The 16,811-nt window shown below is 43.1% G+C and overlaps 2 protein-coding genes across 2 annotated transcripts in view; one reads left to right on the top strand and one right to left on the bottom strand.

Moving 5' to 3' along the window:
* Positions 1 to 5,988, top strand: part of LOC119383231 (bromodomain-containing protein 8) — an 81,898-nt gene extending 75,910 nt beyond the window's left edge. The window contains exon 14 of the mRNA XM_049413082.1: positions 5,555 to 5,988. Within this exon, the coding sequence (XP_049269039.1) occupies positions 5,555 to 5,635 (81 nt within the window). The 3' untranslated portion in view covers positions 5,636 to 5,988. The remainder of the gene's footprint in view (positions 1 to 5,554) is intronic.
* Positions 5,932 to 16,811, bottom strand: part of LOC119379281 (eukaryotic translation initiation factor 3 subunit A) — a 30,710-nt gene continuing 19,830 nt past the window's right edge. Inside the window, exons 7-14 of the mRNA XM_037648546.1 lie at positions 10,058 to 10,258; positions 9,690 to 9,992; positions 9,479 to 9,616; positions 8,505 to 9,385; positions 8,327 to 8,364; positions 8,144 to 8,260; positions 7,556 to 8,023; positions 5,932 to 6,227 (exon numbers count right to left, since the gene is read on the bottom strand). Of these exons, the coding sequence (XP_037504474.1) occupies positions 6,139 to 6,227; positions 7,556 to 8,023; positions 8,144 to 8,260; positions 8,327 to 8,364; positions 8,505 to 9,385; positions 9,479 to 9,616; positions 9,690 to 9,992; positions 10,058 to 10,258 (2,235 nt within the window). The 3' untranslated portion in view covers positions 5,932 to 6,138. The remainder of the gene's footprint in view (positions 6,228 to 7,555; positions 8,024 to 8,143; positions 8,261 to 8,326; positions 8,365 to 8,504; positions 9,386 to 9,478; positions 9,617 to 9,689; positions 9,993 to 10,057; positions 10,259 to 16,811) is intronic.

Below are 16,811 nucleotides of genomic sequence, written 5' to 3'. Positions count from 1 at the left end.
CGTGCCAGCCAACCCAAACTCTTGATGTAAGTGGCAGTTGGTTGTTTACATGAAAACCAAAGGTGCTGTTCACATGCAGTGGCGCGACATGCACTTTGAAATTGATTTTATATGTGCTCTAGGCTATATTATCCGTTGATATTTCGTAGATGTGCGTGTGTGTCCACATGAATCTATCCTACAAGTTATCTCGCCTTCAAAATTTTATGTCAGTACTCCTTTAAAGGCTCTGACAACCAATTTTTAGGGTACCTATTTTCTTTAGCGCAATGGAAAGCTAACTGGTCAGAGTGTCTAGCCACAGAATGGTAACCTGGAAAATGCGGTGAAACATTTTTAATCAGAATTTTTTTATCTGCGGCGAATATGAAGTCTTATACACACTTGACAACACATGCTGCAAACAGTGAGCACAAGAGCAATTCGTGTTCGAGCGCGGCGGTTTACTGCGCATGTGCCACAACTCGACATGGGCCACTGGCAACCGCGAAGGCAGTGCCACTTCTCACCGTGCAACTCCTTTTACGTCGTAGGTAGCACAGAACAGAGTGGGGATAGATAATAATATACATACTCTTAACTTTGAGGACCAATTATGGCGTGCATGACGACATTGGACTACGTGACTGTACAGCAAAGTGACCAACTTCATAATCCAGCTTCAAGGCTCTTCCACTAGGCTGCGCGACATACTGGTTTTTGTTACATCTAAGCACGATTTAAAAATATAAATCCTACTCACAACGCGAAAAGAATGCTGGAATCTGTCACTATATGTCACAGTCTTTTCATTTCTACCAGGATCTAATCACACATTCTGCCCAGTTGTCGGTCCCTCTAATAATATTAACAGCAAAAAGTCGATAAGATCACCCATGATTTCCACAGTGATTGAATAATTAGTATCATATTTTCTTTTTGATAAGTTACATTGTTTGCCATGTGACAGTACCAATGGCAGTACCTGATACTTGCCAAAGTAGCCAGCTCAATATCGGGCTTCTGTTATTCCATGCCATCAGGTGGAGCACTTGGGAATTTATGTAAATCATCACTGGCTAGCTTTTAGTGCATTAGAGCTGATAAAAGCCATTGGCTGTTGATCTATTTTTAGCGACTAGCTTATTAGTGGTAAAAGGATGTGTTGGTGAAGATCGTCACCCCCTTTAGTGTGTCTAGGCAACTCTTGACTTCCTGATGGTAAAAACCTGCTTCTTGAATCTCCTCTCATGCTAGAAGTAGGCACTGTGGGAAAATCAGTACCATATGCATCAGAAATAAATAGCCCTCACTGTCAAGTGCTATACTGTGCCACTCAGGCAGCCTGCAGCAAAGGTACTCATGGCCAAAGTGGCTTCATCGCTGGAGTAATGTTAAGATAGACACTGCTACTTGTGCACTTCTGCAAAGGACTGCAGTGAAAGGCAGCGTATTTTTAATGGTACAATAGTTTTATTTCAAGGATTGTATGACACCCTGCTGATGCAGTTGGCATCCATTTGCTTCCTGTGTTCATTATAACCATCACCCAAATTTATCATTGTGTATATTTGCTCTGCTTTTTAGCATTCTTGGAAGTTTGTTATTTCTGCTGTCTGCTGAAAATGTCACTCTGTATGCCTTTTTCAGCCTGATAGCAGGCTGAAAACCTGCTTCAGTGGTTGAGTGGTGCAGGTGATTGTGGATTGCGGCTCTAATCTTCAGATGCTTTATGTTGTGCTTGGTGTGTTCGTGTTATTGTGGATGGGTGCTGGCTGGGGCACATAGTCATGTGCCATCATTGAAATGTAAGCAGAATAATTCATGTCTGAATCGTAAATTAAGTTCACTGCTAAAGTAAATTAAATATCTATGATGAGTGAATTACAAGTAAGTCATGAGAACTGTTGCAGAGCTCCTCTTCTGTAATGTCTCTTACTCAGATGTAGCTGTGGGAGTAAACATAGAATTAAATTTTCTATGTTTCTGGTTATGTTTGAAAACACGTCCCATTCATACTTCATTTATCCCTGATGATGCATAAGAGATCGGTTGTCCGTGTAGAGCTTCAAATTAATGTGCCTTAACAACATCAGTAAAATTGTGCATAAGTGGAGGAGGTGCATGGTGGTTGCGACATACCGAAAACAGTTCTACATTGCAGTCACTTTGTGCTGTTTTTGTTACTCTATGGAACTTGAAATTATTTTTAATCTTTTAAGATGCGACGTCTAATTTGCACTACATTGCTCCCTCTACACTACACTCTACATGGAGGATATGGCCTTCACTACAGCGAACTGTGAAGAACTTGCCCTAGTGAAAGCGCCTTGCTAGAGATCCTCTTTTTCATAATTCACAACAGCTTGAGTATTCACTGTAGGTGCTCATTGCTCAGCCTTTGAACATAGGCCTTCGAACATAATGGAGACATTGGCGAGTGTTTAATATAATGCCATTCCAGGATTTCAGGAGTAAGAGAACATAGCTTGAGCAGGATGAGCTAACAGCAGTGGTGCTCATAAGGCATCATTTGTCAAGGTTAGTGTCTTGGCCTCTACTCAAATTCAAGACCAGTAACAACGGATTAGTCTCACAAAGTATGCATCATTTTGTCACTACTTGTTGCTTCAGTGAGTGCATCTTTCTTGATGTCATGTTGCATCGTTTCTGCTCTGCATGAACCTGCATGTGAAAGCACATCACTCTACAGTTACTCCTATTTCCATGTTAGCCTGTCTTGTGTTATGCTCGAAGTGCCTGTCATCCTGCATTTGGTGCCATGCATAGAAAACTTTTACAGGGATCATAATAAGACAATTTTGAGTGCAGCAAACTTGTGTGGCTGAGGCCACAGACGAAATCAGTTCTTTGTGGCAGATGAAGTATCCATGAAGCAGTCACACTATTACAGTATTGGTGTATCTGATTTGTGACAACACATAAGCAGTGCACAACACATTACATGACAGCATCACTTATTACTGGTAACATTGGGAACCACTGTGGTACCCAGTGCTTGAGCAAATTCCACAGCACATACACACAAACTATTTGTGGCATCAACATTACTGTGTTCTCAAAATGACAGTGCTGATTGAAACTTTGCTGACACTGAGAGTTCTACAAGAAACGTGCTGTGCTGGGACATCAACTTTTATGCATGAAATCTTGAGCACCATTCTTACATTGAATTAGAGAGAAACTGAGAAACCAGCTGACAACGTTTTATTTTATTAGCGGTTCTTGCATCTTGCTTTTGTGGCAGGCCATTGAACATAGGACACACTAGCCTATTGTTCCTGCTGGTCCTACAATCATCATTGGCCTCTTCATGAATAGACTATAATGTGGCATGTTGAGATTGAGCCTACTAACTGTAGGCATGTATTGTCATGCCAGAATCCAGAATGAAACTTTTTAACATGCATGTATACAATAAGTAGTGGCTTATGCGTTAAGTGATGTGATCAGTGCCCCACACGCTGCTGTTTTTATTCATGTCATCTGAACCCAAGCCTTGTTGCTGCTTCATTCTGGGAAATGGAAAAGCTAGGACTCATTTCTGAGCTACTATATATGTTCTGCGGACACAGAGGACACCTTTGTCCTGTATCTCAAACTCTATTCTTCAGAACCCTGTTACAACAGGAGTAACTACCCTTGAGGGTAGCTTTCATGTTGGAATGTTTGCACCTTCCAAAATGGAAGTTGTGAAATATATGCTCCAAACTGGCTTGGTGCATTGTTTGGCATAACAGTTCGCACCATCACTAATAAGCATTGTATCATGAAATTCGCTGCCTTTTTAGTTGTATAATGCTCCTTTTAAACACATGAAAGAATCCGTAAACAGGGGGTGGGTGCTCGAGCCCCACCCCGTTTACGGATATTTTTCATCGCAGCTTCCATCTTCCACTTCCTGCTGTTTTTTGGATTTCCTTTTAAACACACACACACACACAGTGCACACATGCTAAATGACTTGCTTGCTCCAGGGTGGTAAACATTTTAGTGGTGTATATCATTTGCTATTTAAAGAACTTTGCTGTAATACAGTGGTATGTGTGTCATATTTAAATGTGAAAACATCTGCTGATTTCGACAGAAGTGTGACTGTATGCAAGCAAAAACAGTTTATGCAGCTTTTGTGTAACATAATAACCCTATGTCTCTTGTTGAGTACAAATGTCTTTTTTTTTTTTTCTGCGGTATATGTTGCATGTGGCTTCTTCTGTGGCTTCACTGTAAATAAGTTGATGCCCACAATAGGATGTAAGCAATGTGACACGATTGCATAAAAAAAAAAATTTCCTACTCTATTGTCACCTGATCAGGGTAAGGGAACTGGGTCACTGTTCTTGCATGCATAACTTTTTTTTTATTATTTTCTCGAGGTGGGTTTAAATTTTTTCAGCAGGCTAACCTTTTATGCACGTGGAATAGGTCAGTGATATTAGAGCAAGTGCCTTCGATGTTTTTTATTGTACACAGAGCCCACTTGAGGGTACTACGGTAAAGCTTATGGTCATTGCATGTCTGACCAAAGCTCTATTCTGTGCCTCGTGTTACTCGTAGTCTTCAGCAGCTTTTTTGCTGTAGTTTTAAAAATCGCGCGGGGGGTTACGAGACAAATCATACTAAATGGCCCAAGGTCAACTAGTTGCTAACCCATGCTTACAAGGCTATGATATTTATTACAGCTGTCACAAACATGCTACTAAAGGCATCATGCAGTTTCGTCTCTCTTGGCCAACATGTTTACTTTTGAGGAAAAGCTGGCTTTGTCTGCCAGGATGTTATGCGTATTTTAATTATTTTTGCCTTTGAAAATAATTGCCTCAGCGTTGCAACTGCTGCCATACTAATGGGGGTCAATGTTTATTACCTCTACCTCCTATTGTGATCAAGTGGATGTTGTATGAATAGAATATGTACAGTTCCTGTATTTGTAGTTTTTATGTGCAACTGGTTGAATGTGTTTTGCATCTATCATTGAGCATGAAGGTTTGGTGCCCATTTTTTTGTGTGTGTGTTGTATACTTAGAAAGCATGTGACGTCTCCTGTCTTTTGCAGTATTTGCATTTGTAGATGTAGTAGTGTGCATGACAAGTTTGTTTCTTGCTAAAGCACTCTGCGAGACTTGTGCATGACTTTCAACAGATGGCACACAACCTTGTATTGTTTGCCGTCTGTCTAAAGTCCTTGTATATACTTTACATGCAGATATTATTTTATGCTATGTACTTGCTTTCTTGCTTGAAGTGGCTTGGCTGTCGTGACTGTTATGTGACCACTTTAGAGGGAAGTTTCAAATAATCCAGACAGCCAAGTTACCTTGGGCTTGGCTATTTGGATATAATGCCATTTACATTCAAGTTCTACACCTGCTGCTAGATGGCATGGAAAGGATGCAAGTAAATGCTATCTGTACATTGGAGCTTCCCTTTAAAATGTGCACAATGCATGGATGTCTGTTTTATAAAACCATAAATGATTTGGCATAGCTAGACCACATGGCAGCAGGAATCCTGGATGGTCAGTTCGATCAGTGCACACACTTCTACTTTTCAGGGGGACGAAAGGAAGAAGAAATTAAGCTTGCCTGCTGAAGAGCCAGTGGCAAAAAAACGACGCATGCGTGCTAACGAATAGCATTCCACATTGACTGCTCCCAACAGTTTCATATGTAAATGGTCCTTCATTAATGTTAACCTGTTCCATTGTACAGTAGTCACAGGATAAGTCTACAGCCCATAGTTTTGGACTGAAGCCATATTTTTATTGAGGATAGTTGGAGGTTCCAATTGTAAGGCCTTAGTGACTTTTAAATAATTGCATAATGTTGGAAATTGTTTATGTTGCTTTTCAGCAGTGAGAGATTTCACAGTGGTTTGTGGAACAAGTATATTCATTACCCAAGCAAACTGTAAGCAGCAACACTTATTACGGATTTGTTTTCGACCAATTTAATTGTTTAGAATAAATGCTGAAAAAAAAAAAAAAAATGACAGCAAATGTCTTGCAGTGGTTCTTGTAGAGTGGACAACGAAAGGAAAACATGGTGTTGGTGTTCCACCTTTCTAGAAGCATAATTGCCAACTCGAGTAGACAGCTTTTGAATAGCACTGGCCAACGTGACTGCAAGGTCGTTGGATTTAGCGGACTGTCTTCCAGCCATCCTCATCGGCATCAGGCTTGTTTGGCATGCTTTCTTTCTCTCTCCAGGAGCCAGTAATGTGATCATCTGTGCAGAGGTGAAAAACACAATTTAGCCTATGCATGTGGTGCAGTGGATGGCCACATCAATTTACAGTTTCCTGCAGTGCTAGGTCACATACCTTCATTGGTAGGCATAAATACAGGAAAAAGGATTTTCATACTATACTCGACAACAACTAATCTTGACATTGGAGCGAAGGCTACGGAGGCGGGGCTTCCGCACATTCGTGTTGCTCCGCAAGTAGTACGGCAGCTTGCGGCTGATTTCGGCTTTGCTCGCTCGCATCGTTAACGCGTTTAGAAAACATATTCACGAAAAATGTGAAGGGAATGTGAACGGGAGAGACATTTCGATTGTTCAGTGTACATTTTAGTGTCATATTACGATTACATTTTTCTTGGAGAACTAAACTGTGCGTTTGCGGCCGCACACGACCCACTACGTCACAGACGCCATGTTTACTTTGGAAAATGGGCATGCTGAAAAGGTGGTGCTGTCTAAGAAATGGAAAGAAAAGGAAGGCGTTCTTGCGAGGTGAACAGTAACTGTATTTTACCTACGACGTCCCGCAATAAATAAAGCAGCATTTATTTCAGCAAGAAAAACGAGAAAATTATCAGTAAACGTAAGTACTATTTCTTGGCGCGGTAGCAGGCATGCCCTTCGGTTCTGTAGCTTCCACAGTGCTGTCAAGGAAAGTTGTCGCCGAGTATAGCTGATGTGGTGCAGTGGACATTGCAGTTCCTGGGATGGATATTTCCTTGTGGCACTAGTCCACGTACCATTATTGGTTGGCAAAATATTACAAGAAAGTGATTCAGGCTATGATTTCATAAGATTGGGGTAATTGTTTTATTGGTGGACAAGCAAAAAAAAAAAAAAACTTACAGCAAAATGCACAAAATTGGCAACACACAGTGAGACTGGCATTTTATTCTGCAGACAATTCATCTGCCACCTTACACAAAGTATTCACTAGGTTGAGGGTGGTGGTAAGAACTCTCATTTTGTGTCTCTTCTTGTGTGCAAGCCTTCACAGTTGGCAATGGCTGCTTCCAGATAAAAAAAAAAAGCTAGTCCATGTACAATTTTTTTTTTTTCTGGGGCTGCCACCTTTCGCATACACAGCACTGAACACGCAGACATCTGCAGAGCAAGGTGTTGCTAAGACAAGCTGCAACCTACACCTTGTACAGGTCATTCCATCATGTGAAAAGGGTACTTATTTCAAACAGCTAGCATAAATCATCATGTCTAACCTCCAGTACTTCCCTGCTGTGAGAAATAAAGGCTTGAGGCAGCAAAGCCGATTCAGTACTAAGAGTTCCTTGTACCGCCTTGTGCTGCCTCACCTTTTCGTGGTGATGGACGCTTATCATCTGACTGCCAGCCGGACCCACCACCTCTCGATTCCTTGAGCCCAGAACGCCAATTGTCACTTTCCCCAGACCTGGCAGGGCGATCATCCCCAAACTCTCTGGCACGCCCGAAGTCCCTACGACGGCGGTCATCCCCAAAGTCTCGACCAAACTCTTGGCGGCCACGATCTTCTCGGTCTAAATCCCGAGGAGGACGACGATCGTCTCCAAAGTCCCGACGACCACGGTCCTCTCTATCAAAGTCCCGAGGCGGCGGCGGACGACGGTCCTCTCCGAAGTCCCGACGACCACGATCATCAAAGTCTCTGGGCCGGCCGCCATCGCGCACCCGATTGTCCCCAGAACGCCATGAAGTTGCACCAGGACGCCAGGAACTACTTCTGTCAGTATCTGGCTCAGCTTTGCGCCAGCTCGACTCTGGTGCTCTTGTTCTGGGCGGCTCTGCATACAATTCAGTTATCAAAATTAAACTACAATACAATAAACTGCAAAAAACGTGGCATACCCATCTCTTTACAGCATCTTCCTAAACATCTCAATACTACATTTTTGTAGTCTCACCGTCATCCAAGTCCCTCCTCCGGCGCCAGTTGTCTTCATTATCACGATCCTTCTCATTGTCACGATCTCTTCTTCCAAAAGACTCTTTTTCGCTCTCACGGTTGTCACGAGTACGGCCTGAGAAAATGAACATATACATAGTTTGAGTTTTCACAGCTCACAGCAACCTTGCTGGCTACTTACTTCTCCATGACTCATTCTTGCGCTCTGGCTCCTCGTCTCTGCAGGAGAAAAATTAATCAAGCAAAAAAAAAAATGTTATCCAGGAAAATATTGGCACTTTGGTAAGTACCAGATATATTTAACAATGCAATTGTCTTTTTGTCAAAGCAACATCAGAATGGAGGGCAAAAAATCTTACCGTTTGCGCCAGCTGCTTGTCTCCTCGGTGCGGCTAGGCGGCTGCCGGATCTTCTCAGCCTCCTGACGTTGCCGCTCTTCTTCTTCCATCCTCCGCTGCTTTTCCTCAATCTCTCGTTCACGTGCTGCCTTAATGGCCTCTATCTCGCGAAGCTTACTCAATCGTTCAGCCTCTATGCGCTTCTGCTCCTCCAGGGCGGCTCGCCGGCGTGCCTCCTCGCGCTCGCGCAAAAATTTTTCGCGTCGCTCTTCCTTGCGTTCAGCTTTGCGAGCTGCTAGCCTCTTGCGGCGCTCCTCTTCAAGCCGCTGCTCGAACTGCTGGCGCTTCTCCTTGTAGACGGAGTAGCGGTCCTGCGTCAGCTTGCTTAGGAACTCCTCTTTGTCATCACGCATGCGCGACAGCCTCATCTTGTGTTGCAGTGCAACTTCTCGCTCTTGAACTAGCAAACGAATACGTTCCTCCTCTTTCTGCTGCCAGAACTTCTGGTCTTCAAGTTTGAAGCGCTCGTAAGCCTCCTGCAACAGAGGGATCTCTTCCAGACGTTTTGCACGTTCCATGTAGTCCACCTTTCGCTCCTGCTTTTTTAACTTGGTTTGCATTTCCTTACGTTCACGGTCCAGCTGCTCTACCTGTCGATTCAAAATCTCTTCAGGATCAAGCCGCTCGAGCTCCTCTTCCTCTAATCCCTCAAATATGCGTGCTCCTATATCAGTCTTGCGCAGAAGCTCAATCTTTTCCAGCACCACTTTTTTCTTCATCTCATCCTGTTCTCGCTGGCTACGCTGTTTGGCACGCTCCTCTGCCTCGCGCACTATGCGCTCTTCTTCTGCCTCGCGCATTTTCTGCTGTCTCTCCTCCATTTGCTTGCGCTCTTCTTCCTCCTGCAATGTCGACAACAGTGAAAGTTACATTCTTGGCTTTGTGACATGTCAACTGAAATTGTAGTTAAAATAAATAAAAAGATGGTTACACACCCGCTGGAACGTGAGATTCTCCAGCATCTCTTTGCGAGCCTCAATAATTTGCTGGCGTTCAAGGATCTTCTTGTGCTCTTTCTTGCAGACCAGGCGGTATGCATCTATGATGTGCATCTTGAGTTCCTTCGTAGAGTCCTAGATAGTGGGGGAATGCACAAAATGGAAAATTAAAGCCTCCTAGTCATGCCAATCACCCACAGACACTTACCTTAATCTCCTCTGGTCTGATCAGATGAACTGATCGTTGCAAGACAGAGTACAGCTTGACAAGCTGACAACGAATCTGTTCACTTGGCATCCCCTGCAAATGTGGCCCTTCCACCACTTCCTCCTGCTGAGAGACACTAAGCTCGGAGCCAAAGTGCAAGCATCGACGTTTGTGGTCAATGCGGACTTGCAAGTCATTCCTTCGCACGGCATCCACCACCATGTTCTCCAAGTAAAAGGCACTGGCAAAAGGGGCCAGCTCAAGCAAACGCTTGATTTCTATGGTTTGATACACCTGCGACACCTGTAGCAAAAAAATGGCAACAACTTCAACACCACAGACAAACATGTACCAACAACGGCACATACCTCTTTCAGTAGTCGCATGACAGTGATGTCTTGCAGAGCAGTCACATACATGCGCAATTCAGAGCACTCTTCCCACTTGTTGATGAAGTCAAAGCACTGCATGACACGCCCACACAACTTGAGAGGCTGAAAGTCCACTTCAAGCCAGCGGTACAGATCTTGAAGTTGGGGAGGTGCCAGGCCCACCACACCAAGGCGCACCTGTCAACATCAACATCACTTTTAAGAGAGTCTGGAATGTACTCGAAAGACGCCAGACTGACATAGCTTGCAACTTCCATGCACCTCATATATGCAAACAAAAGAGAAATCTGTGCGCTGCAATGCCACTTTAGCCCCTGGAGTGTATGCAGATGATACATGACTTACTTTGTAAAGTAACAAGGTTCTGCATGCATAGTAAATAAAAATGTCATTGTACCCTTTAGGACTGTATTCCTTTTGTTCTAATGAAGACAGGCAGTTGTGTGTTGTGATTTGCGTTCTTTCTTTCTTACAGGAAGGAGAAAGCACATCCTCATTTCTGCTAGAAGCACTCAATTAAGCCTGACCCCTGGGCTGATGACCTTCCAGGGTCAAATGCATAGTGCAGAAGGAATGATACCACATATGACCAGCTGACTGTAATGAACAATGAATTGCATCAAACAAGACCCAAAGAATGCAGATTCTTATTTTTAACCAGAGAATAAATGAATTCTTCTTGACAGTACTACTGCATTTATTCCCCCCCCTCCCCCTCTTTCTCACCTGTGTGACCACTGTGTGGGCATAGTAGGCGACCCAGTGTGCACAAATCACTGTATGCACATGCACGCTGTGGAAAGGAGAACAACTGTGGACTGTTCTGCTATTGTGTTCCCACTTACCATAGAAGCGCCTCCTCCAATTTCACTGCTAATTTCAAGTTTCCACGTATGATATGTAGAATCAAAACACGGTTACAACCAAACTGAATTGCAAGTCACAAACATGGTCAAACGGATGGTTGAATTCTTCTGCAGGTTACATGCGGAAAGCAAAGTGCAAGCCTCTTAGGATTCGCACTGAGGAAAGAACGGGTCTATTATATTGCAAGGATAAGATGAGCGAGTGATTAGATCACCCTGGACCAAACAAGCCATTGGCACATTATCTTATCCCTTCCCTTACCAGATAATAAGAGCAACAGAGCAGTAAATCATTTCCATTCGTCATCAAACCGCCTACTGCTTATTAAATGACACTCGGGCGTTGCTTTACTTCGGACTGTATGGATGGGCAAATAGTAAGTTTGAGGTCAAGCGACAACGATTTGGTCTAATAATTTCAAACCGAACAGTTCAAATAGCATATATCACGCATTGTAAAGAAAAATGAGCATTTTACAGCAGAGCTGTTAAGCTTTTCATTATGCTGGTTCGCATAACCAGAAAACCATCATCATCAGGTACGAGTATGAGCCATAGAAAGCGGGCAATCCAAGTCTAATTGCCAATGAGGCTAGTGAAGCCAAGCTCAGGAAGATACGAATTACTACTGATCGAGTCGAGCTTAATTAAGCTGAGCGAAGGTAAGTACAACCAAATCTAATTAAGCATGGCATCTCCAGATTAAGCCAATGATAATTAGGTCTAAGTAACACAGTGTCTGCCAATTTTTTCCAAATTTTCCAACTTTTCCATGTTTTCCATCATGATTCTCAGCATATTCCCTGACTTTACTATATTCTCTGCTTGGAAAACTGACTGTCATGGCAGAACAGCACAAAATACAGGACAGTGAAACACGGGACACAACGCTTTGTCCTGTGTGTTCACTGTCCCATATTTTGTGCTGCTCTGTCATAATGAACCAACTAGTCCACCCAAGAACCCTTGCGACTACTTGTGTACTGGAAACAAGCCCTCGAGCGGTTAACAAAAAAGAAAACCCCAGGGCACTTGCATAAACAAGAGTGCAGAACTGAGGATGTCTATCGTTGCACTGCCACTGAATGAGCTTGACCCTGCCCTGCGAGCTTCTTCTCGGAGTGCTTCTGGCCAAACCAGAATGCTTTCAAGCCGAGTTCAGGTCACAGCCAAGACAAACAAGCACAAATTTATCGACATGAGTAATGTCATGCTTAGGAATTGGGATATGTTGTGTGATCTATAGAAACAACAGTATTCACTGTCCCTTTTTTTACGCTTCCACTTAACTGTTTACTGCAGCTGCAGAAAAAGGAGCAACTTCATAAGCTTTGATAGAAGGTCAAGATTGTTTTCGTGATGGTTGCACAGATTGCCATCAGTCAGTTTCCATGACCCACCCAGGTTTTTCAAAAATTCCCTGACAATTCCAGGTTTTCCAGGTTGGTAGACACCCTGAAACCTACCTATTCAATCCAAGTCAAATTCCCAATGAGGCTAGTGAAGCCAAGCTCAGTAAGATACAAATTAGAACTGACAGAGTCAAGCCAAATTAGGTCTAATTAAGATTAAGAGTAAGTTCTGCGTGACCTAGCCAAGTCCAACTGAGATACTTAAATTTGATGTGGCCTAACTATGCTAATTAAGCCTAATTGAGATTGAGTCAAGCTGGGAATAGCTAGGAGACCACCAGCTCTGCTGTGCCTCGCTCTTGTGCCTCTAGTGCAAGCTGCCCACATTTTTTTTGCACAATAATTTAAAAAATTGGAACTAGACTTGAGCAAATGTCACTTTTTTGGTTCGAAGTTGAAGCAAATTCGAATAGTGGCAGAGTTCGAATAGTAACAGGGTGCAAGTTATGAGTGGTAAAATATGTTACATTTAAAATTTTCTATACTTAGCGCAAATAAGCCCATATAAAAAGCTTTTAAACTTAAAGAAAATAAATAATCAAGGTGCGAGTAACATGTAGTCGCCCAATTTTTTAACCTGAACGCGCGAGCATCCACTGCTGAGTTAATAAGTGCTGTATAACAGAGCGCACCGGTGAAATGAACGAGAACATGCACATGATGAGCAGTCCTGAGTAGCTGTCTTCTGCTAGGCTGTTCTGGGAACCGGACACCACCCCCCCTTCTTCTGAAGGTCAAGTGGTTGAGCTTGAGATGGATGGGATGTGATATATAACTGTTGATTATACAACTATGTGTGTATCAGCATTTTTGTTCGTTTTCCTCTGGTTCAGACTTTCCTGAGCCAAAAAAGATATCTGCCACTGCAAGCCAAAAACAGGACAAAAAAAGCAGGTGGGGTTGGGTCCATTTTGCATAACAGCCTGGCAGACGAAAGCTGCACTGGACTGTTCACTGCGCGCATGCGTGTACTCTTGCTCATTTCGCCACTCGTGCGTTCAGGTTAAAAATTTGGCAGCTGTACATTTACCCGAAAGTATGGCTTTGCGGCAGTGTGGATGTCCCCTGGATAGGCGATTTCATGGCATAGCAGACCCATACTGCAGTGAAACTACCTTGTCAGGAGGCTTACATGTGGTCAAATATACATCTGTTCGTTTACTTTGAATACTGTAATAGTCGCTTGAATATTCACCCATACTGACTTCAGAGATTGGAGGCAACATCCAGACGCCTGCTCTTGCACCACTCCGCTTAGCCCTGAGGTTAAAGTGATCTGTGCTGTTCCCACCCTAAAGTATGCAAAGCAATGTTTGAAGTTGGAAGCTATTGAATTTGGGATATTCACGGAACAGAAGTCTGCTGTAAAGGAGTTCTGGCCAGCTTGCTGGCTTTATAATTTAGTCAAATATATATTGAAGTGTATGTTGTAAGAGAACTGGTTGTATAAGAAGCTCAATCAATAGAAGAGATGGGAAGCTCAGCATAACGCCACAAATTGATATAGGCGGTATTTACTCGCATAATGATTGCACCCTGAATTTGCAGTCGTGGTGACGGTGGTCAAGGCACCACACATTCATTCTTTTTAAGTGGCCAGTGCACAAAACAGCGTGGTGGCACCTTGCTTTGTGCAATTTTCAGGGTTTGCAAGTCATGGTTTTTCAAGAACGCAAAGCAGCATCCCAAGTAAGAATATTCTGCTATAACAATGTTCCAAAGCACTACGAATAGTTTCACTGGATTAGGAATTTAAAAAATAATATCAGAAATTTCCAGTCTTGATAACATTAAGTTCCTAACAAGCACAAAACATCACGTTAATGCAGCTGCTACAACGTCTTGTATTAGTTAGACAATGTTTTTCAATTCTCTGACTACTTTTTTCATTCTTTACCAAGCTGTTTGGTTTTGCTAAGACTTGTGTTTTTTTTTTTTTCCCCAGCGTCAACCACTTTATCCTTGAATACTCATCAAGCCTTTCCCGTTTTTGAGCTTTGAGATGCACTGAATTGGATGAGAGTTGGACTCATGCCAGTATGGCCAGCCGCTCAGTGAATATCCAGTGTTCACTGTCAATATCTTTGTATAAAAAAAAAATGCATACAAAATGGCAGACAAGCTGTTGTTCTCAGGCCTACAGGCAAACCTCTGCTGAAAGTAGTGGTGCACAAACTGCGGTAGCAACAAACAATCCTAGGCATTGCTTTTATCCACTTCGCGATGCAGCTATTACGTGTGAGGAGAGTAGAAACGTAAAGGCAGAACTTTGACCTGCAAACCACACACATGGTGCTCGGCTGTCCGTTTCTTTTTCATAATTTCCACGATCCTCCCGCGGACGTGCCATGTTTTTTCGTGGAACAATTCATGCAAAGGAAGCAAAGTGTACGTTTGCTTTAATAAAAAGGTTGGCTTTCTTCAGCCCAATTCTATGGTTGTGCTCATAGTAGCCATCATAAAAATTCCGACCAGCAACTTGATTTTTTGAAAATTTTACCCAGCATACAACTTTCCGAGGAAAAAAAAATGTGTGTTCATTACACGAGTAAATATAGTTGTACCCGTATGTTGCAAATAGATCCGTTGTAATAGTCACATTGCAAATATATCCGCTGGGCAGTTTTTTACCCTACTGCCTCAGGAAACAATAGTGTGTCAGCTTCGTCCATCTGCTGATGTTAATTGATCTACCACAAAAATTTATACATATTTGAAATAGGCATGAAAAACTAAACAAGTGTAGTTAAAACTCAATCTAGCGAAACTCGATTTTACAGTTCCCGATCTAACGAAATTTCTATTCCCCAGCAAATACCCATAGAGTTCGGCTATACAAGGGTATTATCAACCCGAATTAACGAACACTGTTGGCCACGAAACCCGATTTAACGAAGTTTATCCTGAACTAAATGAGTAGAAATGCAGATGTCCTTCCAATTTTGACAGACAAGGGTATTTGTTCGAGCGTGCACTCTAACGCTTGCCCGTTAAAACATCTAGGTGCCTTAGTTACAGCCCTAGCTTTACTTTGATGAGGCTGCACGCCGCACACACGAACGGGCTCAGCAGTCGGTAGCGCTCTTACGTATCAGACTGTGCTAGAGGCGCTGGTGGTTGCTTTGGTTATTTCATCGTTTATGCGACAGGTAGCACTGATCATCTCCTCGCATCTTTCTCGATCGGCCTGCTCACACAATCACTGCATTCATTCTTCACGTCGATGCACATCGGCGGCCTGTCATAGCTTCACATGACCGTCTACCTGACCGGCATCACCTGGACATGGTGTCCCTGTGTCTGAGCTGCCCTGGTGGACTTTTGAGACGTGCAAGCGTGGGTTGGTGGCAAAAACAATGCCGTGGCAGCTTTTGGGTGTCGCTACATCACAATTTCAGATTTCGAAGGACCGAAAAATCCCTTTCTCAATTTTACGAAACAATCTGAGCGTGGCCATCACTTCGTTAAATCAAGTTTCAACTGTATGTTTACATTCATCAGGTCCACACTTTAAGATACAGGACATGTCTCCACAATCCACCGTAAAATACCAATCAAGTGCCCCTCCTTGACAGGGGAACATTGGGGAAGGGTCTCTTGCTCAGAACTGCCCAAAAAATTTAAGATGGCGATAAAAACGATTAAACCCCCGCCGAAAGAAAAAAAAAAATCTAGCGTACTTGGAAATGAAAAGTGATTGAATCACTTCCAGCGCTGTCAAATGAGTATTTGGAGTTAACCCTGAAAACTAGGCCTAGGCACACTCACTTGCAAGCCTTCGAAAAGTTCTGGTGCCACAGCGCTCATGTTAGAGGCAGCCAAAGAGCATTGCGAAACTATTGCAGGAGGATTTTTCGGTTTTCTGATTCTGAAATTTCTGATTACGAGAGGGGGGCGTTTCCACGGTTGAGGGGCGTTTGATCACTATATTGTGGTACATCCCTCCTTAAAGGGTAGATCAATCGTCATTAGACTTGCGATAATTCAAACTCTGATAATTCGTACTTTTGGTTAATTCATACAAAATTCAAAATTTTGGCTGGCCCGCTATGCTTTCAATGTATTTAAAAGACACTTAATTCAAACTTTGTAATTTGGTTAATTCGTACCTTTTGCCTTTCCATACCGGAAAATTTCTGCTGATTTTCCGGCAATATTTGGAAATTTGCGTGCTTATGATTATCATAATAGTCTAAAATTGAAAAATAAGCGCCCTAAAGCTTCAAGGGAAAAGGTTTTGCCGCACAATCGTTGCTCAGCATACCGCGCCGCGGTGGGAAAAAAAAATCGAAAAAAAGAAACCCGGCCCGGTGGGTACGAAGCTGGCTCGCGGCTTATCTCTGCTTTTCTGGCGTGCCGGTGGCGCCGGCCGACTCCGAAGCACGTGACCTGCCAGCCTGTCTTTCTTACGTGCTGCGCATTTTTCGATCGACCATGTCACCGCGAGGAAAG

Source organism: Rhipicephalus sanguineus, chromosome 1 (genome assembly GCF_013339695.2).
Source record: "Rhipicephalus sanguineus isolate Rsan-2018 chromosome 1, BIME_Rsan_1.4, whole genome shotgun sequence".
Classification (NCBI taxonomy): Eukaryota; Metazoa; Arthropoda; class Arachnida; order Ixodida; family Ixodidae; genus Rhipicephalus; species Rhipicephalus sanguineus.
This window is presented reverse-complemented; position numbering and strand designations above follow the sequence as displayed.